This window comes from Stegostoma tigrinum, chromosome 13, assembly GCF_030684315.1.
Source record: "Stegostoma tigrinum isolate sSteTig4 chromosome 13, sSteTig4.hap1, whole genome shotgun sequence".
Classification (NCBI taxonomy): Eukaryota; Metazoa; Chordata; class Chondrichthyes; order Orectolobiformes; family Stegostomatidae; genus Stegostoma; species Stegostoma tigrinum.
Window position 1 is genome coordinate 67,323,512 of NC_081366.1, and position 22,681 is coordinate 67,346,192.

The following is a 22,681-nucleotide window of genomic DNA, read 5'->3' on the forward strand; positions in this document are numbered from 1 at the left end:
GATTTTGAAACTGGTGAAGTCCACATTGATACCATATGGCTGCAGGGTTCCCAGGCGGAATATGAGTTGCTGTTCCTGCCTCCCTCTGCCTCCCTAACCGGTTCTTCCTCTCACCCATCCCTTCCTCCCACCCCAAGCCGCACCCCCAGCTACCTACTAACCTCATCCCACCTCCTTGACCTGTCCGTCTTCCCTGGACTGACCTATCCCCTCCCTACCTCCCCACCCACACCTTCTCCACCTATCTTCTTTACTCTCCATCTTCGGTCCGCCTCCCCCTCTCTCCCTATTTATTCCAGTTCCCTCCCCCCATCCCCCTCTCTGATGAAGGGTCTAGGCCCGAAACGTCAGCTTTTGTGCTCCTGAGATGCTGCTTGGCCTGCTGTGTTCATCCAGCCTCACATATTATTATCTTGGTATCTCCAAACCCCAATGGTTTTTATGCCTCTCACAGCATTAGTTGTAAAATTGTATAACTTCAACTAGGTGTAAATATATGCAAGTTGTCAACCATTTCAGCTGACATCAGTGTTTCAAGATATGTGTCAACTTGTCAGCATTTCACAAGCAAAAGCATCAAGTTTTCTCACTCAACTTGTAATTATCAATGCAAGGCATTCAGATCAGTTGGAGGACAGTGAGTTAGTTGTTAGAACCAATTAAATACCTTCTCCCTCGTGTGTTGCTTCCATACCAGTTCATTGCAGATGAACAATGATCTTCAAGAGTCATACTCATTAGATTTATCTTTTATCCGCCAAAGGAAAGATAACTTGCAATTTTTGATCACTGTTTTCATTTTTTTCAGAAACTAGCAGCAGACCTTTTTTGGAAAAAAGGTGGGTATGTCCTGCTGCAAATATATTCGGAACATTGGTTTACTCCTGTTCCCATTCATCCTGCACCACAGTTCAGTCAGATCATGTTTAATCCAAAATGACATTTCATTTAAACATTGCATTACTTCAATTGTGGAATTGGCATGCTTGGAAATTAAATACAATTGGTATAACAATGAGTTTAACTTTATTCAAAGGGAATTCAAACTGAGTCCTGAAAATGCAAGCTTTTAATACTGTTATATTTTACATTATGATATATTATCAAAGTTTGAAATATTTCTGTGCAGTTTTGTACAGCTTATGTTCAGGTCTGACAGTTGTGACCCTTTGTAAAGCCCTTGCAAACTTTGCTGCCCTTATCCTAACTTGCACCCATGACCTGGGCCTGCTTGCTGACCTATATTGGCTATTGGTCTGGTATTGTTCTGGTTTTAAAGTTCTCATCTTTGCTTTCAAATTGTAATCCCCTTCAGCACCACAACTTTCTGAGATCAATGCTCCCCTTGAATTTGGCTCCTTGCACATCATTGATTTTAATTGCCTCACCACTGGCAGTCCTACCTTTAGCTGCTGAGGTCTCGAAGTTTAGAATTCTTTCCCTCCTCTGATTGAAAGAGTATCTTAAAGCTTACCTCTTTGATCATCTATTCTAATATCTTATTTGGCAACACAATTCTAAATTTTGGTTGATAATGCCTCTACCATATTACAGGTACTACATGAATAATGGTGATTGTTTACGACTGCACGGGGAAGGGCCCTTCATTCCTGCAGAGATATTTTCAATCAGTTTGTAGGTGTTTTGACACACTTCTGGAGCAGCTTTGACTTGAACCTGTGCCTCCTAACTCAGCAGCTGGAATACTACCACTATGCCACATGAGCCCTTGTAAAATCACAAACCACTCTCCAACTCTGGATGGTTGGTGGGATTCAAACCTTGACCACCAAAACATTACCTGGGTCTCTACAGTAAATGTCAAGGGATAAAGACAGTACTACTCAGCCAGCAAACCCCACACCCCCAACTCCTCCGCAATCTGGATGTGAGTTTGTTCGCTGAGCTGGAAGGTTAGTTTTCAGATGTTTTGTCACTTTTTCTTATTTGAAAAAATATACTTTATTCATAAGATGATGTACAAAAAATAAAACATATTTATACACCTACCCAGTCATGCAAGCCGCTCCGGGTTACCCAGGGGGTACATACATCAACGAAAGGAAAAAAACAAAGAAGGAAAAAAAACAAAGCAAAGAAAATACCCCGGCAGTCGTCACCACGCACAGTCCCAATTGACCCCCTGACCAGTTGGGGAAGGCGCCAGCTGGGCGCAGTTACCAGATAGGGCCCTTTTTTCTATTCTGGACGAGGGGTTTCATACCACGGTCTTTCCCCACCGCGCCTTGGCGGCAGCTGCCCCAAGCTTTAGCGCGTCCCTCAGCACGTAGTCCTGGACCTTGGAGTGCACCAGTCTGCAACATTTGGTCGGGGTCAGTTCTTTCAGCTGGCAGACCAGCAAGTTGCGGGCAGACCAAAGAGCGTCTTTCACCGCATTGATGGTCCTCCAAGCGCAGTTGATGCTGGTGTGTGTCCCGGGAAACAGCCCGTAGAGCACGGAGTCCCGCGTCACGGAGCTGCTCGGGACAAACCTCAACAAATAGCACTGCATCCCCCTCCAGTCCTCCTGCGCATAGGCACACTCCAGAAGGAGGTGATCGACAGTCTCATACCCCCCGCAGCCACCTCGAGGGCAGCGTGCGGTGGCGCAGAGATTCCAGGCATGCATAAAAGGATCTCACTGGCAGAGCCCCTCTCACCGCCAGCCAAGCCACGTCCTTGTGCTTGTTTGAAAGTTCTGGCGATGAGGCATTCTGCCAAACAACTTTTGCAGTCTGCGTGGGGAACCACACGATGGGATCCACCCTCTCCTTTTCCCGAAGGGTCTCGAGGATACTACGTGCTGACTACTGCCTGACGGCCCTGTGGTCAAAGGTGTTTCCTTTCAAAGATTTCTCCACGAAGGACAGGTGGTACGGAACGGTCCAACTACTCGGAGCGTTCCGCAGCAATGAGGCCAGGCCCATCCTTCGCAACACTGGGGACAGGTAGAACCTCAGTAAGTAGTGACACTTGGTGTTTGCGTACTGAGGATCTACGCACAGCTTGATGCAGCTGCACACAAAGGTAGCCATCAGGGCGAGGGTGGCATTCGGTACGTCCTTTCCCCCATTTTCCAGGTCTTTGTACATGGTGTCCCTGCGGACCCGGTCCATCCCGGTCCACCCAGTGAAGCTGTATTAGAACACTATTCCAACGAGCCACCACACACTGCAGCACAGAGGAACTACGAAGAGCACAAGAAAATCACCTATACGGCGTATTCAAAAAGAACGGGTACCCAATGAACACAGTCCGCCGATTTCTCAGCAACAAATCCAAACAAACAGACAAAACGGGCCCAGAAACCATAACCACTCTCCCCCACATCAAAGACATTTCCAAAATCACTGCCAGACTACTCGGACCTCTTGGCAACATTGGGACAACACATCCATCCTAGGACAAGCCAAACAGAGACACTCACGAGAAGTCCTAGAAGCATGGCATTCCAACTAGAACTCCATCAACAAGCACATGGGCTCCAAATCAATCTACCATCCTCTGAGAAAAAGAAAAGGAAATGACATCACCAACCCAGGGAAACCTAAACAGATAAATAGAAAGCAGGACATAACACCAGCGCTTCACCGTCACCTAGAATGGTGACAAAACATCTGGGAACAAATCTTCCAACTCAGTGAACCAGCTTACATTTGGAACAAAATAAAGACCCACTCTTCTGTGGGCTGAGAGGAGGAGAGCGCTGTGTTGGAGGTGGAAGGAAGACGTCAGGTTGGCTGTGCACCCTTGCAACTGGTGGATCTTAATGCTGGCTTCGGCCTAATGCTGGTTCAGGGGAGCAGCCAACCTGCAACGATGGCTGCGGCAAGTGCTCGTGCCCCAGGTCAGGGGGTCCGGAACACCATCCGTGTTTCCGTGAAGAAGATGGATGAAGGTGCACCTGTGGACCGCACCTTCTTCGTGAAGAGGGTCTGTTGGACTGTTGTGGGTTTGCTGCTGCGGACATTTACTGCCTGCAGGATTTCCCCGGAGGAGGTTTTTACGATGTAACCTTCAGGAGTGCCAAGCTTTGCGAGCGCTTCCTGGAGGTTTTCAAGGAGAAAGGAGGGGAGGGCCCCCTCTCTGTATTGACTGCTGTCCCGCTGTTTGTGATGCCAGCGCAGAGGAGCCGTATGGTGACTGTACACATGTACAACCCGCATGTGCCAGCAGTTGATGTCCTGACCTTCCTTGGAAGGTACGTGAAGGTGGAAGGGGACTTAAGTGACATCATGCACCCCTTTGGCATCTGGACCAGTAAGAGGCAAGTCAAGGTGATGCTGAGGATGGGCGCGGACGGGAACATTGTACACCCACCGTCCAGCTTCGCGATCGGCGGGAGCAAGGGCTACCTGACCTATGCAGGGCAACCTAAAGTCTGCCATGCCTGTGGTAGGTCAAGTCACGTGGCAGCCGACTGCAAAGCCACCATCTGCAGGAACTGCAGGGAGGAGGGACACCTTGCAAAGGATTGCTCACAAGAAAAAAGCTGCAACCATTGCAGAGAAGCGGGCCACCTCTATAGGGCATGCTCGCGGCGGGGGACAACCTACACCCAGGTCGCCGGCAGGGGCAATGCGGGGCCAGCCCCCCCCGGAGGAGAGGAAAGCACCGGAGCCCTGCAAGGACCCCACTAATGTGCAGGAGGGCCAGGTCGTGCAGGGGGGCCCAAGGCCAGCAAAGCGCCCCTCCAGGCTCCGCTTCCCCCGCGACAACTCGGAGTCGATGGAGGCGGCGACAGACAACCCAGGGGAGTGGACGAAGGTCCGGAAAGTGAGGAGGAAGGCGCGTCGGCGGGCCCAGGAACCGCAACCATCAGGCGGGAAGAGGCAGCTACAGGGGGGCTATAAGAGCTCCTCTGACGAGGAGGATTCGCAGAGGGCCCGCCCAAAGCAGAAGCTAAAGATCTCAAAGGGAGAAGGAAAGCAGCACCCCGCTTCCAGGTGACAGGAGGTGTCCTGAGGCTCCCTCCGACACCCAGTCATGTGCCACTGGGGCACTGGAGGGCCCCCCGGAACTTCCTGGCAGGAAGGAGGAAACATCGCGTCCCCAGCCTGACCCAGAGCCGGACTCTCCTGCCTCCATACCCCTGACGGGGGGATGCCACCCGGAAGGCAGCACGGACGGTTTCCTGAGCCCGGAGAGCATCCAGCAGTGGGCCCGGGCAATGAGCATGAAGGGACAGGTGGAGGGGCTGGACCTTGGACTTGGGGAGGGTACTACGGTCACTCCCCACAATGGGGGTACGAGTTGCGAGCATTAATGTGCGCAGCGTCACGTCCACCGCAAGATGTGCAGATACATAGATCCCTTAAAATGGCCACCCAAGTGGACAGGGTTGTTAAGAAAGCATATGGTATTTTGGCTTTCATTAACAGGGGGATTGAGTTTAACAGTCATGAGATTTTGTTGCAGCTCTATAAAACTTTGGTTAGACCGCACTTGGAATACTGCGTCCAGTTCTGGTCGCCCTATTATAGGAAAGATGTGGATGCTTTGGAGAGGGTTCAGAGGAGGTTTACCAGGATGCTGCCTGGACTGCAGGGCTTATCTTATGAAGTGAGGTTGACTGAGCTCGGACTCTTTTCATTGGAGAAAAGGAGGAGGAGAGGGGACCTAATTGAGGTATACAAGATAATGAGGGGCATAGATAGAGTTGATAGCCAGAGACTATTTCCCAGGGCAGAAAAGGCTAACACGAGGGGTCAGTTTTAAGCTGGTTGGAGGAAAGTATAGAGGGGATGTCAGAGGCGGGTTCTTTACACAGAGTTGTGAGAGCATGGAATGCGTTGCAAGCAGCATTTGTGGAAGCAAGGTCACTGGGGACATTTAAGAGACTGCTGGACATGCATATGGTCACAGAAATTTGAGGGTGCATACATGAGGATCAATGGTCAGCACAACATCATGGGCTGAAGGGCCTGTTCTGTGCTGTACTGTTCTATGTTCTATGTGTGTCCATGTTGGCCTATCTGACCACTGTCAAGGCGGACCTCCTGTTTCTGCAGGAGTGTGGGATACCGTGCCTCAGCAGGTACGGGAAATGGTCCAGCGCCTGGACCTGTGGGTCTTCAATCTGGTTGGGGGGTAATGACTGTCGCTTCTCGGGCCTGGCTATTCTGCTGCGGGGGCGCAACTTCACCATCTCTCACGTTCAGGAGGTGGTGGGGGGGACACCTCCTAGTGGCTGATGTCACCTACAGGAACGCTCCCCTGAGGCTGATCAACGTGTACGCCCCAGCAGTACGGAGTGAGTGGTTGGCCGTCCTGCAGCGGCTTCCACCCCTGCTGGCTACGTCCAGGCCGGTCATCCTAGGCGGAGACTTCAACTGCATCATCGATGCAGATGGAAGATCCGGCGTGGGGACAGTGGGTGGGGGGAGTCAACTGGAGGTCACATCCAGATTCCTGATGGGCATGGTGAAGGACGCCAAGCTGCTCGACATCTTCAGCACCCCTGCAGACGCAGCACAGCAGAGGTACACCTGGTCGCAGTCAGACGGGTCTATTCGCTCAAGGATAGACTTCCTGTTTGTGTCACGGGCGTTCTCAGTCAGGTCCACCGGCGTCGAGCTGGTGTTCTTCACTGACCACTGCCTCCTGCTGGCCGACTGTCACTTATAGGATGACCAGCCGGCGGCAAGGGTATGTGGAAGCTCAACACGACTCTGTTGACCCCAGAGAATGTCGATGAGCTTAAGAGGGAGTACGCCTGTTGGAGAACCATGAAACTCCTCTTTGAGTCTCCAGGCGACTGGTGGGAGATGGTGAAGGAGAACATTGAGAGGTTCTTTGTCCTCAAGGGTGTTTGGAAGGCGAGAGAGAGGCGGGGAAAGCTGTCGTGACTCCAGAATAGGGTGCAGAACCTGCTCCTTCTGCAGTTGATTGGTTGGGGGGGGGGGTCGATGTCACGGAGGACCTCCACGAGGTGAGGGGCCAGCAAGCCTCGCTCTTCGCCACGGAGGCCTCCAGGATAATCTTCCAGTCCAGGGTCCGCTCCGTGGTGCAGGACAAGACGTGCTCACGTTTCTTCTTTCAGAAGGTGCACAAAGAGAGCTCTGTCCTTAGCCAGCTGAAGGAGGACGACGGCTCGGTGACGTCGTCTCAGCCCGACATTTTGAGGATCAGCAGATCCTTCTATGCCAGACTCTACGACACGAAGGCTATGGACAGCATGGCCTCCGAGTCGTTCCTGTCGTCCATCACAGAGGTCTTAGACGACAGCCCGAGGGAGTGGCTGGACCGAACGATATCTCTGGATGAGCTGACCAGAGCCCTCAAGTCCTTGGAGAGGACTAAGACTCCCGGGAGCGAATGCTTACCGATCGAGCTGTATTCTGCTCTGTGGGACCTGGTCAGCCAGGACCTGCTGGAGGTGTATGATAGTGCGCTTTGGGCAAGGGAAATGTGCAAGTCCATGAGGAAGGGCATCATCAGCCTCATTTACAAGAGAAAGGGGGAGAGGGAAGAAATTAAGAATTGGCGTCCCATTTCACTATTGAACGTGGACTACAAAATCCTGGCCAAGGTCATAGCCAACCGGGTCAGGTCTGTCCTGGAGTTGGTGATTCACCCGGACCAAACCTGTGTTGTGCCAGGCAAGAAGATCGCTGAGAGCCTCACGCTCATCAGGGATACGATCGCCTACGTGCAGGACAGCCGGGTGGACACCTGCCTCGTCAGCCTGGACCAGGAGAAGGCCTTCAACAGGGGGTCTCATGCTTACATGAGGGATGTCCTCTCCAAATTGGGGTTCAGGGAGGGCATCTGCAATTGGATCCGGCTGCTCTACGCTAACATCGTTAGCGCAGTCTCGATCAACGGGTGGGAATCAGACAGTTTTCCTGTTAGATCTGGAGTCAGGCAGGGCTGCCCGCTCTCTCATGCCTTGTTCGTGTGCTGTGTGGAGCCCTTCGCCGCATTCATCAGGAAGGACATGAGCCTGAAGGAAGTGACTATCCCAGGCAGCGGAGGCCTTCAGGTCAAGACCTCCCTGTACATGGACGATGTCGCCGTCTTCTGCACTGATCGTCGGTCGGTGAGTAGGCTGTTGGACATCTGTGGCCAGTTTGAACTGGCCTCGGGTGCCAAAGTCAATAGGGGTAAGAGCGAGATAATAAAATGTGAGGCTGGATGAACACAGCAGGCCAAGCAGCATCTCAGGAGCACAGTAGCACGGTAAGAGCGAGGTCATGTTCTTCGGGAACTGGGACGACCGCTCCTTCATCCACTTCACCATCAGGACAGACTACCTGAAGGTGCTGGGTGGTTGGTTCGATGGAGCTGGGGCATGCACTAAGACTTGGGAGGAGCATATCACCAAACTGAAGCAGAAGCTGGGCAAGTGGACGCTCCGGTTCCCCTCCATCGCGGGTAAGAACCTGGTTGTCAGGTGTGAGGGGCTTTCGGTACTGTTGTATGTGGCGCAGGCCTGGCCTATTACCTGGACCTGCGCCGCTGCGGTCACCCGGGCCATCTTCCACTTCATTTGGGGGTCGAGGATGGACTGGGTCCGCAGGGACACCATGTACAAAGACCTGGAAAATGGGGGAAAGGGCGTACCGAACGCTGCCCTCGCCCTGACGGCTACCTTTGTGAGCGGCTGCATCAAGCTGTGCGTAGATCCTCAGTATGCAAACACCAAGTGTCACTACTTACTGAGGTTCTACCTGTCCCTGGTGTTGCGAAGGATGGGCCTAGCCTCGTTGCCGCGGAACGTTCCGAGTAGTTGGACCGTCCCGTACCACCTGGCCTTCGTGGAGAAATTTTTGAAGGGAAACACCTTTTGACCACAAAGCCATCAGGCAGTGGTCAGCATGTAGTAACCTCGAGACCCTTCGGGAAAAGGAGAGGGTGGATCCCATCGTGTGGTTCCCCACGCAGACTGCCAAAGTTGTTTGGCAGAATGCCTCATCGCCAGAACTTTCAAACAAGCACAAGGACATTGCTTGGCTGGCGGTGAGAGGGGCTCTGCCAGTGAGATCCTTTATGCATGCCCGGAATCTCTGCGCCACCGCATGCTGCCCTCGAGGCAGCTGCGGGGCAGACAAGAATGTTGATCACCTCCTTCTGGAGTGTGCCTATCGGCAGGAGGTCTGGAGGGAGATGCAGTGGTATTTGTCGAGGTTCGTCCCGAGCAGCTCCGTGTCGCGGGACTCCGTGCTCTACGGGCTGTTTCCCGGGACGCACACCGAAACCAACATCAACTGTGCCTGGAGGACCATCAATGCGGTGAAAGACGCTCTTTGGTCTGCCCGCAACTTGCTGGTCTGCCAGCTGAAAGAACTGACCCCGACCAAGTGCTGTAGACTGGCGCACTCCAAGGTCCAGGACTACGTGCTGAGGGACACGCTAAAGCTTGGGGCAGCCGCCGCCAAGGCGCGGTGGGGAAAGACCACTGTGTGAATCCCCTCGTCCAGAATAGAAAAAAGTGCCCTATCTGGTAACTGGGCCCAACTTGTGCCTTCCCCAACTGGTCAGGGGGCCATCTGGAACTGTGCAGGGTGATGACTGCTGGGGTATTTTCTTTGCTTTGTTTTTTTTTCTTCTTTTTTTTCCCCTTTAGTTGGTGTACATACCCCCTGGGTAACCCGGAGTGGCTTGCAGGACTGGGTAGGTGTATAAATACGTTTTATTTTTTGTACATTCTATGAATAAAGTCTATTTTTTCAAATTAAAAAAAAGTGACGAAACGTCTGAAAACTAACCTTCCAGCTCAGCGAGCAAACTCACATCCAGAACCTCAACAAATCTTCTCAAACCTCGCTCCTCCACAATCTTATGTATAAGATGCAAACGTACTTCACATCACTTGCATTAGAGCACAGGTAAAGAAGGAATGATATTAACAATCAAGAAGAAATAGATTGCACACTTGGGACTTGAAGCACACAATCAAATTAACCTAAAATGTATGAACTCTTGCAAACTTCATACTTCTGCATGGCTACCTGGGTATTACCCAGCACACCCAGGGGAAGTACATAAATATCAATCTGGAGTTCAGAGATTGGCATGTAGGCATAAAACTTGAATTTACTGCAGTAGCAAACCTGCAATCCATATAGTCAACATACAACATAGGAGCTTAGGGGCTCTTGTGACACAGTGGTAGAGCGCCTATCTCTAGACCTGAAAGTCTGTTTTAAGTACTGTGGGAGTGTATCACCACTCTTTCAAGCACGATTCAAAATAATTTCTTTTAGGATACAAGAATTGGCCATCTTCCATTTAACTTTTAATAAATTTCTTTGCATTAGTTTTGTCTGTGTGGGGCTAGACAAACCTATTTTGGTGATTTGGTAGAATGCTAAGTTCGTGTTTGAGTAGAAGTTGATAAATTAAGTGCCTGAAACGCCATAAGACCTCAAGATCATAAAATGTAGGAGCAGAAATAGGCCATTTGGCTCATTGAATCTGCCTTGCCATTTCAGCATGGCTTCTCAATTTCATTCTCCTGCCTTCTCCCTATAATCTGTGATCCTCGTATCATTCAAGAATCATTTCTGTCTTAAATGAACTCAAGGACTTGGCCTCCAAACCCTCTTCAGCAATGGTTCCAAAGAAAAAAAAAAAGACCTTTTGGATGAAGAAATTCCTCATCATCTCAGTTCTAAAGGGTCATTCCTTCACTCTTAAATTATGCCGTTGGGTCCTAGTCTCTGGTACCAGTGGAAATATCTTCTCCACACCCACTCCATCCGGGCCTCTCTGCATTCTAAAAGTCTAAATCAGATCCCTCCTCATCTTCTGAACTCCATCAAGTACAGACTCAGAGTCCTCAACTGCTCCTCATATAACAAGCCCTTCATCTCTGGGGATATTCTTGTACACCAACCCAAGTCCAGAACTATCTCACCTAGCTTTACCTTCCCATCCTCTGGATGATGCCAACTTTGTAGAAACATGTAGGGGTTCCACCTATAGAAGGCCACCCAGAAACTCTGGCCTACTATAGCTAACGAGTTTCTAACTGTTTCATTGGACACTTAGCAAATGTACAATGAGAATCATCTAAGGGTGCTGCATTGTGTTCAATGGGCAATCATTTCTGTCAGAAGAGGACACCAGAAAAGTAGGAGAAAACTATATACTTTGAAGAGGCTCTTGTGTTATTTAGAGCCCAGTGCTGTGTACCATTCTTGTCATGGTCATCATTTATGCTGCATCATGGCTGTAAACTGAAATGAATCCCTGTGGCAGGCAGATATTCACAAAGCCTGGCAATGGTTAGCTTGTAGCTTTTTTGATATCAAATTCCCAGTCACTGCTCATCTTAGTAATTATACTTTTACATTTCAACAGCTCACTTTATAGCAAAACAAATCATGGGAGAGTCAAAATGTATCAGTCTAAACTTTAAGTGAAAACAAATTCCAATTTGCAAAGCAGCTAATTACATTGGAGGAAGATTGAAGATTCAGGTTTTTTGTGTGTGTGGGTGTGTGAAAATTGGGTTGCTGCATGTTGAGCCTTTCTGTCATTGTGTGAAATGTACCAAATAGAACAAGATAATGCAAAACAAAATTCTTTGTGCTGTGTTGTAGTCTCGAGTCCTGGCATAACTCACTGGCCTTACATCACTAATGGGCAGCTCGCCCAGAAACAGATGAGTAGTTGGCATATCAAGACATTGACAAGCCTGGGCACTGACTAGCCATGCAGCTTAGTTGTGGTAATTGCACATAATTTTGAAAGACTGCAAATGTTGTGCATCAATTTTGGAAAGGAAGACAGGCACAGATGTCAACATATATGTGATGCCTTTCCATCTCACAGTTAAACTGCTGTTGGCAATTTTGGTTAATACATGGAAACAATGCACCTCAACATAAATCAAAACACCCCAGGAGGCTGAATTAACCGTTTAGCTTTGGTATGGGGGAAGAAATGAAATACTGATTTTAAAAAAATTCAGTTCTATTTATCCCTCCAAGATCCCTCGCTCTTGTCAACATGCCTCATTTCATTTTCTCATGCCAAACACACTTACCCTCATGACTATCCACCACCACACCTCAGCACTCTGATCAGCCTTCTTGTTGCTGAGAGACCAGTTGGCCTACTCCTGTTCATATTTCTTAATGTCTTATCCCAGGGCTTGTTTACTCATTAGTTTAAATCTACAGCTTGCCTCTGGTCATCCTCTGATGGGCTCATTCTCTGTGCTGCCCTCCCTCTGAGCAGCAAGCCAGAATGCTGCTCTCTCACCAATATTTGTTTGCCATGGGCCAAACTCCTTCCTGTCCAATTTACTACTCTCACTGCTGACCCTGTTGACTCTGCTAATGGATCAGGTATCATTATTTCTCCAGAATGTCAATTCACTTGAATAGAAGGCCCCTAACATTCAGACCATCCACAGGATCACAGGAGCAAGAGTTGATCATTCAGTCCCTGCCATTCTAGATCATGGCTGATCATCTACCTCAATGCGATTTTCATCATAAGAAAATATAATCGAGAGGCAATAGGCATACTGAAGTAAGTAGGAAGTGAAAAAGCAAATAAGACAAGTGAACAGTAACTATGAGAAAAGATTAGCAGCCAACATAAAAGAGAATAGGAATAATTAGGGACCTGCAATAAATACTAGACAGCCAGAGACACCCACATCCCATGAGTGAATAAATTGAAATTTCAATGTCCTCTTTCTATGGACATAAACAGTACAACAGTGGTTTGAGGAGGAGTAGGGCTGATCAGAGACCAAAAAGATGATTTACACATGGAAGCAGGGGACATGGCTGAGAGTTACATTTAAATGAACACTTTGCATCTGACATCACCAAAGAGGAGGTTACTATCCATGCTACGGTAGCAGAGGAAGAAAGTCTGTCACTAGAAGGGTTCAAAATTAATAAAGGAAGAACTCTTAGATGGATTGTTGGCACTTAACATGAACAAAGCACTGTGACCAGACGGGATGTCTCTAAGGATTTTGAGGGAACAGAGGGCAGGAATTGTGGGGGCTGTGGCCACTAACTTTCAGTTTTCCCTTGACTCAGGTGAGGTGACATAAGACTGCAGGATTGCTTAAGCATTGTTTAAGAAAGTCTGCAAGGATAATCCTAGTAAATACAGACCAGAGGTAATGGGAACTGCAGATGCTGGAGAATCCAAGATAACAAAGTGTGAAGCTGGATGAACACAGCAGGCCAAGCAGCATCTCAGGAGCACAAAAGCTGACGTTTCGGGCCTAGACCCTTTAACTTCAGTGTTAGGGAAACATCTAGAAACAATTATTTGGAATAGAATTAGTAGTCACTTGGAAAAACATAGGTTGATTAGAAAGATTCAGCACAGATTTCTAAAGGGGAAATTGTGTTTAATGAACTTGCTGGATTTTTTTTTGAAAAGGTAACACTGTGGACATGGTATATTTGGATTTCCAGAAGGTGTTTGATACAGTGCCACACAGACTTGGGAGGAAAGTTATAGGTCATAGTAGAAAAGAGACAGTAGTAACATAGTTACAAAATTGGTTCAGTGATAAGAAACAGAATAATTGTCAGTAGTTATTTTCAGGCTGGTTGAAGGTTTGTAGCAGAGTTCCCCAACAATAAGTATTGAAACCTTTACTTTCCTTCATGTAAATTAATGACATGAATCTTGGAGGGTCACTTCAAAGTTTGCAGAATACACAAAATTTGGAAGAATTTTAAACTATGAGAACAGTGTGGAATTCAAGGAGGATATTGCTTGTGGCATGGACCGTAGGTGGCTGATGGAATTCAATGCAGAAAAGTGCAAGCTGAAGTACTTTAATGGGAAAGAACATTGAAAAAAATGTAAAATAGAGGGTGTAATTCTAAAGGGGGTGCACATTGCACATATTATTGAAGGTGGCATGACTGGTAGAAAGTGCAGTTATGAGAGTATATAGTATTCACAGCTCAGGGATATAACACAGAAGATCAAGGGGGAGGTGCTGAACTTGGACAAGACATTTGTTAGAATTCTCCTGGAGTAGTGTTCAGTAGTTGGTGCTACATTATAGGAAAGATGTGGATTCTTTGGAGAGAATGCAGAAGTAATTTATTAGAATGGTTCCAGGAAAGAGAAACTTCAGCTATGAGAATAGATTGAAGAACTGGGACATAAAGAAGATTGAGAGGAGATTTGGCAGAGGTTTTCAAAAGTCATGAATGGGCTAGACAGGAGATAGGAAGCAGAGTTAAGGAGAAGCTGTTCTTGCTTGTAAAGGAAAAAATAAAATAAAAGAACATAGATTCAAAGTGATATACAGATGAAGCAAGGGCAATATGACAAAAAAAATGTTGTCACACAATAAGCAGTTAGGACTTGGAATACAATGTCTGGAAATGTGGTAAACACAGGATCAATTGAAGCATCCAAGCGAGCATTGGATGATGACCTGGAGAGAAATGGTGTGCAGGAATATGGGAAAAGGCAAGAGATTTGCATTAGATACTAGGACCACTGCAGGCACAATGCTCCAATTGACTTCCCCTGCGTAGTAGTAATTTTATGACATTGCCTTCAAACAAAGCTTCAGTTTTAAAATTATTTATTTTTGTTTTCCTATCCCTTCCTTGCATTTATTCCTCCGTTTTTCTGTAAATTCTTCCCACCCCATGAAATCCTGTCACTCCTCTAATTCAAGCCTCTTGCACATCCGATTTAAATCACTCCACTGTCAATTGCTACGTGTTCAGTTGCCTTGACTCCAAGATCTGGTATCCTTTTACCTCACTGCTTCTTTCCTCCATTCAGAGGGGCTCCTTAAAATCAATTCTTTGACTAAGTTTTTAGTCACTGGCTTAACTGTCTCCTTAGGTGGTTTGGTAATATATTGAGAAACTGGTGGCATCAGGTGATGTTGGGAAGTTGATGAGTTGATGATCACATTGGGATGGATGGGGAAAGATGGGGATATCTCGAGATTGGTGATTGTACTAGGAGGCAAATCAGGAAGAAGGTAATGGATGGTATTTAGAGGGAGAACATGCGTTGAACAGCCACAAGGGAAATATGTTTAATTTAAGCAAATACTCCCAAGACCTCCTGATGCACAAATAGTGGAATAAAAGCTATTTGACCCATCCCTTCTCATCTGTTTACATGCTGGGGTCATCTGAAGCTCAGGTAACCAGGAAGTCAGCCGTAAACATACAGGCCTTGCTAAAGTGGAGATATACAGCCCCTTAAACTTGCTAAAAGTGGTTGGTCGCCCATTTCCCATCCTTTAAAACTCAATGTGGTGGGCTCAAGGGGGCTTGTAATTTGAAATTGGAAATTTTCAATGTTTTAACTAGCCATTTTCCCCTAGCCCACCCCTCCCATTTTCCCCTCCTCCCACCACTAGCTTGGTGGGAGGAGGGGAAGAGATAAATGACCCGCACATGTCTATTTCCTAATTGACTATACTAAAGGGATCAGAGAACCTATGGTGGGACATTTAGGACAAGAAGTGATGTGATAAAATCAGCACAGGCAGCTCTAGAACAAATGATAAACACAGATGCAAAGAAATATTAGGAGAAAGTAGTCCCTAGGCGTTTGTATAGCAACAGATCAATTGGTAGTCAGGTGAGGATCATGACCTTCCCAATGATGATATTTAGTTAATAAGGGATTTGAAAGGATCAACTCTGTGACCCCTCCTGACTGCTTCTCTCCTAATAGCCTCTGTCAGCTGCCTTTGGTTTTCAGGTTGAATCTGAGAAACTGAGGTTTCTAGCACTCAGTCTCAAGGGCACTTGATCCCCTTGAGCCCTGGCCTTCTAGCTGGTCATAAGCCTCTGAATATTTCCTATTGAAAATGGAGGCAGACCTGTACGAATAGGAGAAGATGTATGAGGTGAGCTGCTCATGGAGAGCACTCAGAGATTAATAGATTTTAGAGTAATGAGGGAAACTCAGGATAAGGGGATGTTGCAAAATGTTGAAACTGAAGATGATGACCAACCAAAAGCCAAATGAATGGCAAAACAGACTCAAATGATCAAATAGTCCAGTCCAGCAACTATTTCATTGCCTGTGTACTATGTTAGAGTCTAAGAATAGTGGGAACAGGATTCACCTCTTCTACCATTCAATGTAATCATGTGGCCGATCCACAACATAACTCCAGCCACCTGCATTTGTTCTGGAGGTTTTATCAACCCCATTCTCAGTTTAGAAATTTTCATTCACCCCCAGTCTCCACACTTTTGAGGAAAGAGCTCCAGATTTTAAGTGAAAGATCCTGACATCATCTCTGGATGGCCTATCTTTAAAAGTTAGATTGAAGCTCCCTCACTCTGGACCAATTCCATTCCATGAGCACTCCTAGCCATTTCAGCAAAACGCAGCCATAGCCTTGACAATGACTCCAAGAGGGGATATCACAATCCTGAGCCTCCCATTAAGAACCATTCATAACTTCAAATGTATAGCAGAAGGTAAGAGGAGCAGGAAATCCTAGATCCTTCTCCCCTCTCCAGTGTTAGGGACTAATGCCAGTTGAAGCATCAACACCCTGCCAGCTGGGAGTGGGGAACTAGGGTCTGGATGAATCAGTAAAAAAAAAACGGTGGATAAAGCTTCTAAACCAGCAGGGTCCCCAGCCTCCTAGCTGCTTAACTACTTTTGCAGAAGTAGACGAATAGAATTAGCTTTGATATGTGGTATCAACTTTCAAGAATAATAACTTGTATTTATAAAGAGAACCTTCAAAATAGAAAAGAAATCCCAAGGCACTTTGCACATCTGACACTGCCATATCAGGAGATATTAGGAGAGATGACAAAAAGCTAGTCAAAGGAGGCAGGTTTTCAGGAGCATCTTAAGAGAGAAGAGACAGCAAGAGGGGTGGAAATGGAGCCAATTCCAGATCTTAGGGTCTCAGCAGTCAATAATTACACAACTCATCAGATAATTCCTTGCTGGGCCAAAATTGTTCCTCCTTCCTAGATAATCCTACCTTTTCTCTCAAACCACTATCCATTTTTGGAAGAGATGTAACACAGATCAGGTAGGCAGTGCAGGAAGATGAGAGAATGTAAGGGATTAAAGGCTATGTGACTGATTCAATGAATAAGATAGTTGTTTACCACTAACTCCAGACAAACAGTTTATCATCCAAGTGACCAATTTGAAAGATGAAATCTCCTTGTACACTAACAAAATTTCCGCAGTAATTTTTAACCCCATGGGCATGTACATTAACGATGTATTAAATTAATCCAATCAAAGATATTTAGCAAGTCATAAACAGTTGTCCAAAGCATTTGGAATCTGTTCTGAAAAACAATTCTACATGAAGTCAATTCAAAGCTAAAAGCTTTCATCCATTCAGTGGGCATTTGCAATAAAAAATGCTTAGCTGTGGAGTTGTCATTTATGACTTTTTAAAATGGCATTAGCGACGTTTAGATTCCGTGGAGTGCTACAATCTTGATATAGCGCCAAACATTTGGTCAATATTCCTCAAGGTATAAAGTACCATACCATCTTAAGGCAACCTAATGTACAAATGCTTTACAGTTTTTCTTTTTCCAAGTATTGAATACAGGCATTGGGCACTGAAGGTAAAAGTTCTTGTCATAGTTGTATAGAGTCATACAGCACAGAAGCAGACCCTTTGGTACAACTCGTCCATGCCAACCAGATAACCTAGATTAATCTAGTCCCATTTGCCAACATTTGGCCGAAGTCCCTCTAAACCCTTCCCTTTCATGTATCCATCCAAATCCGTTTAAAATGTTGTAAGCTTCCACCCTTTCCTCTGATGGCTCATTCAAAACACACACCACCCTCTGCAAAAAAGTTACCCCTTTGGTCCCTTTCATATCTTTACTTTCTCACATTTAACCAATGCCCTCTCACAGCCTAACCATTGTCCTGTACAGCCGTAACAAGACATGCCAACTCCTATACTCAATGTACTGATCAATAAAGGCAAGCATACCAAAGATGTTCTTCACTACCCTGTCAATGTGCGACTCCACTTTCAAGGAACATGAACCTGCACCCCAAGATCACTTTGTTCAGCAACACTCCCCAGGACCTTACCATTAAGTGTATAAGTCCTGCCCCGATTGCCTTTCCAAAAATGCAACACCTCACCTTCATCTAAATTAATCTCCATCTGCCACTCCTCGGCTCATCCGCTCTTCTTATCACGGTCCTGTTGTACTCAGATAACCTTCTTCACTGTCCACCGTAAATCACCAATTTTGGTATCATCTAAAAACTTACAAAACTTACTAACCATACCTCCTATATTCACATCCAAATCATTTATATAAATAATAAAAAGCAGCAGACCCAGCACAAATCCTTGCTGCACACAAGTGGTCAATGGCCTCTAACCAAAAAACAACCCTCCACCACCTTCTGTCTCCTACATTCAAGGCTCTCCCTGTATTCCATGTGGTCTAACCTTGTTAACCAGTTAATCATGTCAAGTGTCTTGAAGTCCATTGACAACATGCACCATTCTACCTTCATCAACCTCCTTTGTCACTTCTTCAAAAAGCTCAACAAGTTAGAGAGGCATGATTTCCCATGCATAAAACCATGTTGACTGTCCCTAAACAGTCCTTGCCTTTCCAAATACGTGTAAATTCTGTATCTCAGAATCCCCTCCAACAATTTACCCACCACTGACGTTAAGCTTACTGATCTAAAGTTCCCTAGCTTTTCCTTACTACCTTTCTTAAATAATGGCACCACATTAGTCACTCTCCAGTCTTTCATCACCTAAGCCATGATTATCAATGATGCAAATATCTCAGCAAGGAGGCCAGCAATCAGTTCCCGAGACCTGATCAGGTGTATCCCAGAACTTTGTGGGAAGCTAGAGAAGTGATTGCAGTAGAATCGCTAATATGAGTGTACAGTTCTATTTCTGCATGTTAAATAGAACAAATCCAAGACAAGGTTGGGCACAACTCGTCACATCACTCCAAGTGAGGTTGCCTCAAAAACCTGGAACATCATTCCTGAGAAGCCAAAGAAAGTGATTTAATTATAATTTTCAGAAGTAAGTCAGATTACTTCTTGAGGGAGAGGAATTTGCATGGCTACAGGGAAAGGCAAGCAAGTGGGGATAGACTGGACAGATCCTTCAACGTTGATAAAAGCAAATCTTGGAAAACATCCACGTACGGAAAGAATGCACTAAGGCTAAGGTTAAGACCTGCCTTTCTAAGATGCGCTCAACCTCCCATTAACCACATCCATTAGCTGCTACACAAGGGTCACTTTGCTGACTATGTCAGGGCTGGTGCCCCTTTTATGTGACCATTGTCCTTGGGTATTTAACCATAGAAATTGTGACACTGGCCAGCAACAAAGCCAATGACAACAAGGCAACACGCATTATCAGGAAATCCCTACGGTGTAGAAGCAGGCCATTCGGCCCATCAATTCTGCACTGAGCCTCCGAACAGCAGCCCACCCAGCCCTATGCTCCCTTCCGAATCTAACTAATGGCGTATTTCCCATGGCTAATCCACCTAGCCTCCACTTTCCTGGGTACTATGGGCAATTTAGCATGGCCAATTCACCTAACCTGCACATCTCTGGATTGTTGGAGGATATCCACACAGACAAAGGGAGAATGTGATCCCTGGCACTGTGAGGCAGCAATGCTAACCAACGAGCCACTATAATGATCCAGCTTCATTCCCCATTACCTACTGCTTGCTATTCAAAATAATAAAGGAACTGAACAAACTTCCGGGAGGCATCACCATCTGGGCAGGGTCCAACATCCAATCTGTGTTGCCACTGAAGAAAACCCTTGCTGGGATGTCTGGTTAACTCCAGAAGGAACAAAATGGCAAACAGCACAAAGACGCAATACAGGCAAGATGACCCAAATCATTTCTTTGAGCTCCTGTGGTTCTGTAAATATAGTTTTGGTGTCAGACCCAGCAGGAAGCCAGCTGGTATTGTGAAACCTGATTTGGCATAAAACCCCTACAATGGAGCAATTTCCTTCAACTGAAGAGGCCAAATAAATCAAAAAAAAGGAAAAGGTGTAATCAGTAAATCACAAGCCCTTGGAGACCTTAATATTCTATCCATCTCAGTGAATGAGGGAGAATCAAGACTACAGCTCTGCGATTTCTCGTCTAACAATTACCAGTCAGTGCTGCTCCTCAGTGGGACATCCCACATCACAGAACCAGCACTAACCTGCAAGTCAGGAAATTGGACATTCAGTCTATGAGATCACCTCCAATGTTAATCCTTGAAATTCATGCAGGTAAACATTCCAAAATAAATCTATATGAATAAGCAATAAGAATAGGCCACTCAATAAAATCATGAGTGATCAAATCTTGGACTCAACTCTAGATTCCTACTTATCCTGATAATGTTTCAAACCCTCCGTAATGAAAAATTATCTGCCTCTGCTATAAAAATATTTCCAGACCTTGTATCCACTGTCCAGTCAAATAGTTGGAATCATTGATAAAATTGCCCTTTACTGTACAGGGGTACTAAGGCCAGCTTTAGCTTCACTGACTGATCATCCAGGATCAGCTAACCAGACAGAACTCCATCAAACCATCTGCTACTGCATACTACTTTATACATTGTAATAAGCCATAAATGTATCCTGCATTACATTATAAGTTTTACTTACTGTTACCTTGGGCAATATTTGCCACTTACCACGATCATCAAGAAGAATGTTGTCAGGTTTAATGTCCCTACAAAAAAAAACAAAGTGGTATTAATTTCAATAAGCACTTTTTCATTGGTTTTAAGGCCCCTCATTAAAGCTTTTCAAGATTGCATCTAATTATACCATGCTAATGATCCAACAGCTACAGATGTTTTCTGAATTAAAATAAATTAATAGCATGTTATGCAGATTAAGATGGTAATCAAGGCAAAATTGGGAATGAGACAGACTATGTATTATTTAAGCAGTTATCAGAAATGCAAGTACGTACATCAGATTGCATTTAGTACAGAAACAGGCCATTTGGCCCAACAATTCCCTGCCAGCATTTAAGTTCCTCATGAACGTTCTCTCACCGTTTCTTCACCTGACCTCCAGTAGTGCTACCATTTACTATTTTCCTCCTAATTTGTCTTTCAAGATTCTCACTCCTTCCTGTGTAACAAAGATAGTGAGTATCTTAAACGTAAGACTGTTGGCTTTAAGTTTCCCACCTGTGATACATCTTTTCTATGTTTACCCTATGAACTACTTAACATTAAAATCTCCATTAGGTAACCAGAAATAATGGGAACAGCAGATGCTGGAGAATCCAAGATAACAAAGTGTGAAGCTGGATGTACACAGCAGGCCAAGCAGCATCTCAGGAGCACGAAAGCTGGCGTTTCGGGCCGCGATCCTTCATCGGAGAGGGGGATGGGGAGTGCGTTCTGAAATAAATAGGGAGAGAGGGGGAGGCGGACCGAAGATGGATAGAAGAGAAGGTAGGTGGAGAGGCTTCTCTCCACCTACCTTCTCCTCTATCCATCTTCGGTCCGCCTCCCCCTCTCTCCCTATTTATTTCAGAACGCACTCCCCATCCCCCTCTCCGATGAAGGGTCGCGGCCCGAAACGCCAGCTTTCGTGCTCCTGAGATGCTGCTTGGCCTGCTGTGTTCATCCAGCTTCACATTTCATTAGGTAACCCCTCAGCTTTCCCATTTCTAGAGAAAGAGAGAGTCCACCTTTTTTATTTTCTCCTGATTATCACATCATCTCAGTTCTAGTATAACTTTTAAGTCTTTTCAGCATCATCACCAGTCTCTGCTGATGTCTCTGCTCAAAATCCTATCTGCAGCCATTTTGGTTAGGGGTCTGGATGAGTGAAAATTTTGTCTACCCCATAGAAGTCAAAAGAGACTTTTGTCTACCCCATAAATGCCTCGCCTCATAATCAAATCTATAGTCACCTGCTATTTGGTATCTCTCCCATGGCCTTCAATAAAATAAAGATGTACACTGTGTTACTGACTCACTGTCAACCCAATTAATGTAACTGCATAAAGTTTAGATCAATATGCCCTGGACTGAATTGAATTCAAGGTTTGGCTCCACAGCCAGTTCTAATTAGCAAGGAGATTTTCAGGCTGTCAGTCCAATTCACAACCAATTATCTTAATTTGCTGCACGTCTTGCCTCACATCTCCTTTTGGGGCAGAGTTCTCCAATCCTCCACTAATAATTTTGTAGGCAGAGTTGCTCAGGCCTGTAAATTTTCCAGGTGACGTTCCTATCAGCTTCTAATTGTCCACAATTTTGTTGTTTAAGTAAAAACAAGTTGTTTGAAGCCTTAGACACAATATTTTGGTTTATAGGAGACATTCAGGGACTCGATGAATTATAACAGGTCACCTTGCTTAGGCATCCCTGCCCATGCCCACCTTCAACTCAATCCCACTCTATTTAACATAGAACATAGAACAATACAGCACAGTACAGGCCCTTCGGCCCTCGATGTTGTGCCGACCTGTCATACCGATCTGAAGCCCATCTAACCTACACTATTCCATGTACGTCCATATGCTTATTCAGAAATTAAAGCTTTCTTGTCAATGTGTAAAGAGGTGAGACAAATATGACTAGCTAATATTGTACCTTTGCGCTCAGTCAAATCATTGATTCATGAATCAGAGAATCCTTACAGTGTAGAAACAGGTCCGTCAGCCCAACATGTCCACGCTGCCCCTCACAGCATCCCACCCAGACCCATCCA

The 22,681-nt window shown here is 46.0% G+C and overlaps 1 protein-coding gene across 2 annotated transcripts in view; it reads right to left on the minus strand.

The window, feature by feature from the left end:
* Positions 1-22,681, minus strand: part of LOC125458523 (serine/threonine-protein kinase 32A-like) — a 286,051-nt gene that overhangs the window by 106,845 nt on the left and 156,525 nt on the right. For both annotated transcript variants that reach the window (XM_048543865.1, XM_048543864.1), the window contains exon 5: positions 20,638-20,675. In XM_048543865.1, the coding sequence (XP_048399822.1) occupies positions 20,638-20,675 (38 nt within the window). The remainder of the gene's footprint in view (positions 1-20,637; positions 20,676-22,681) is intronic.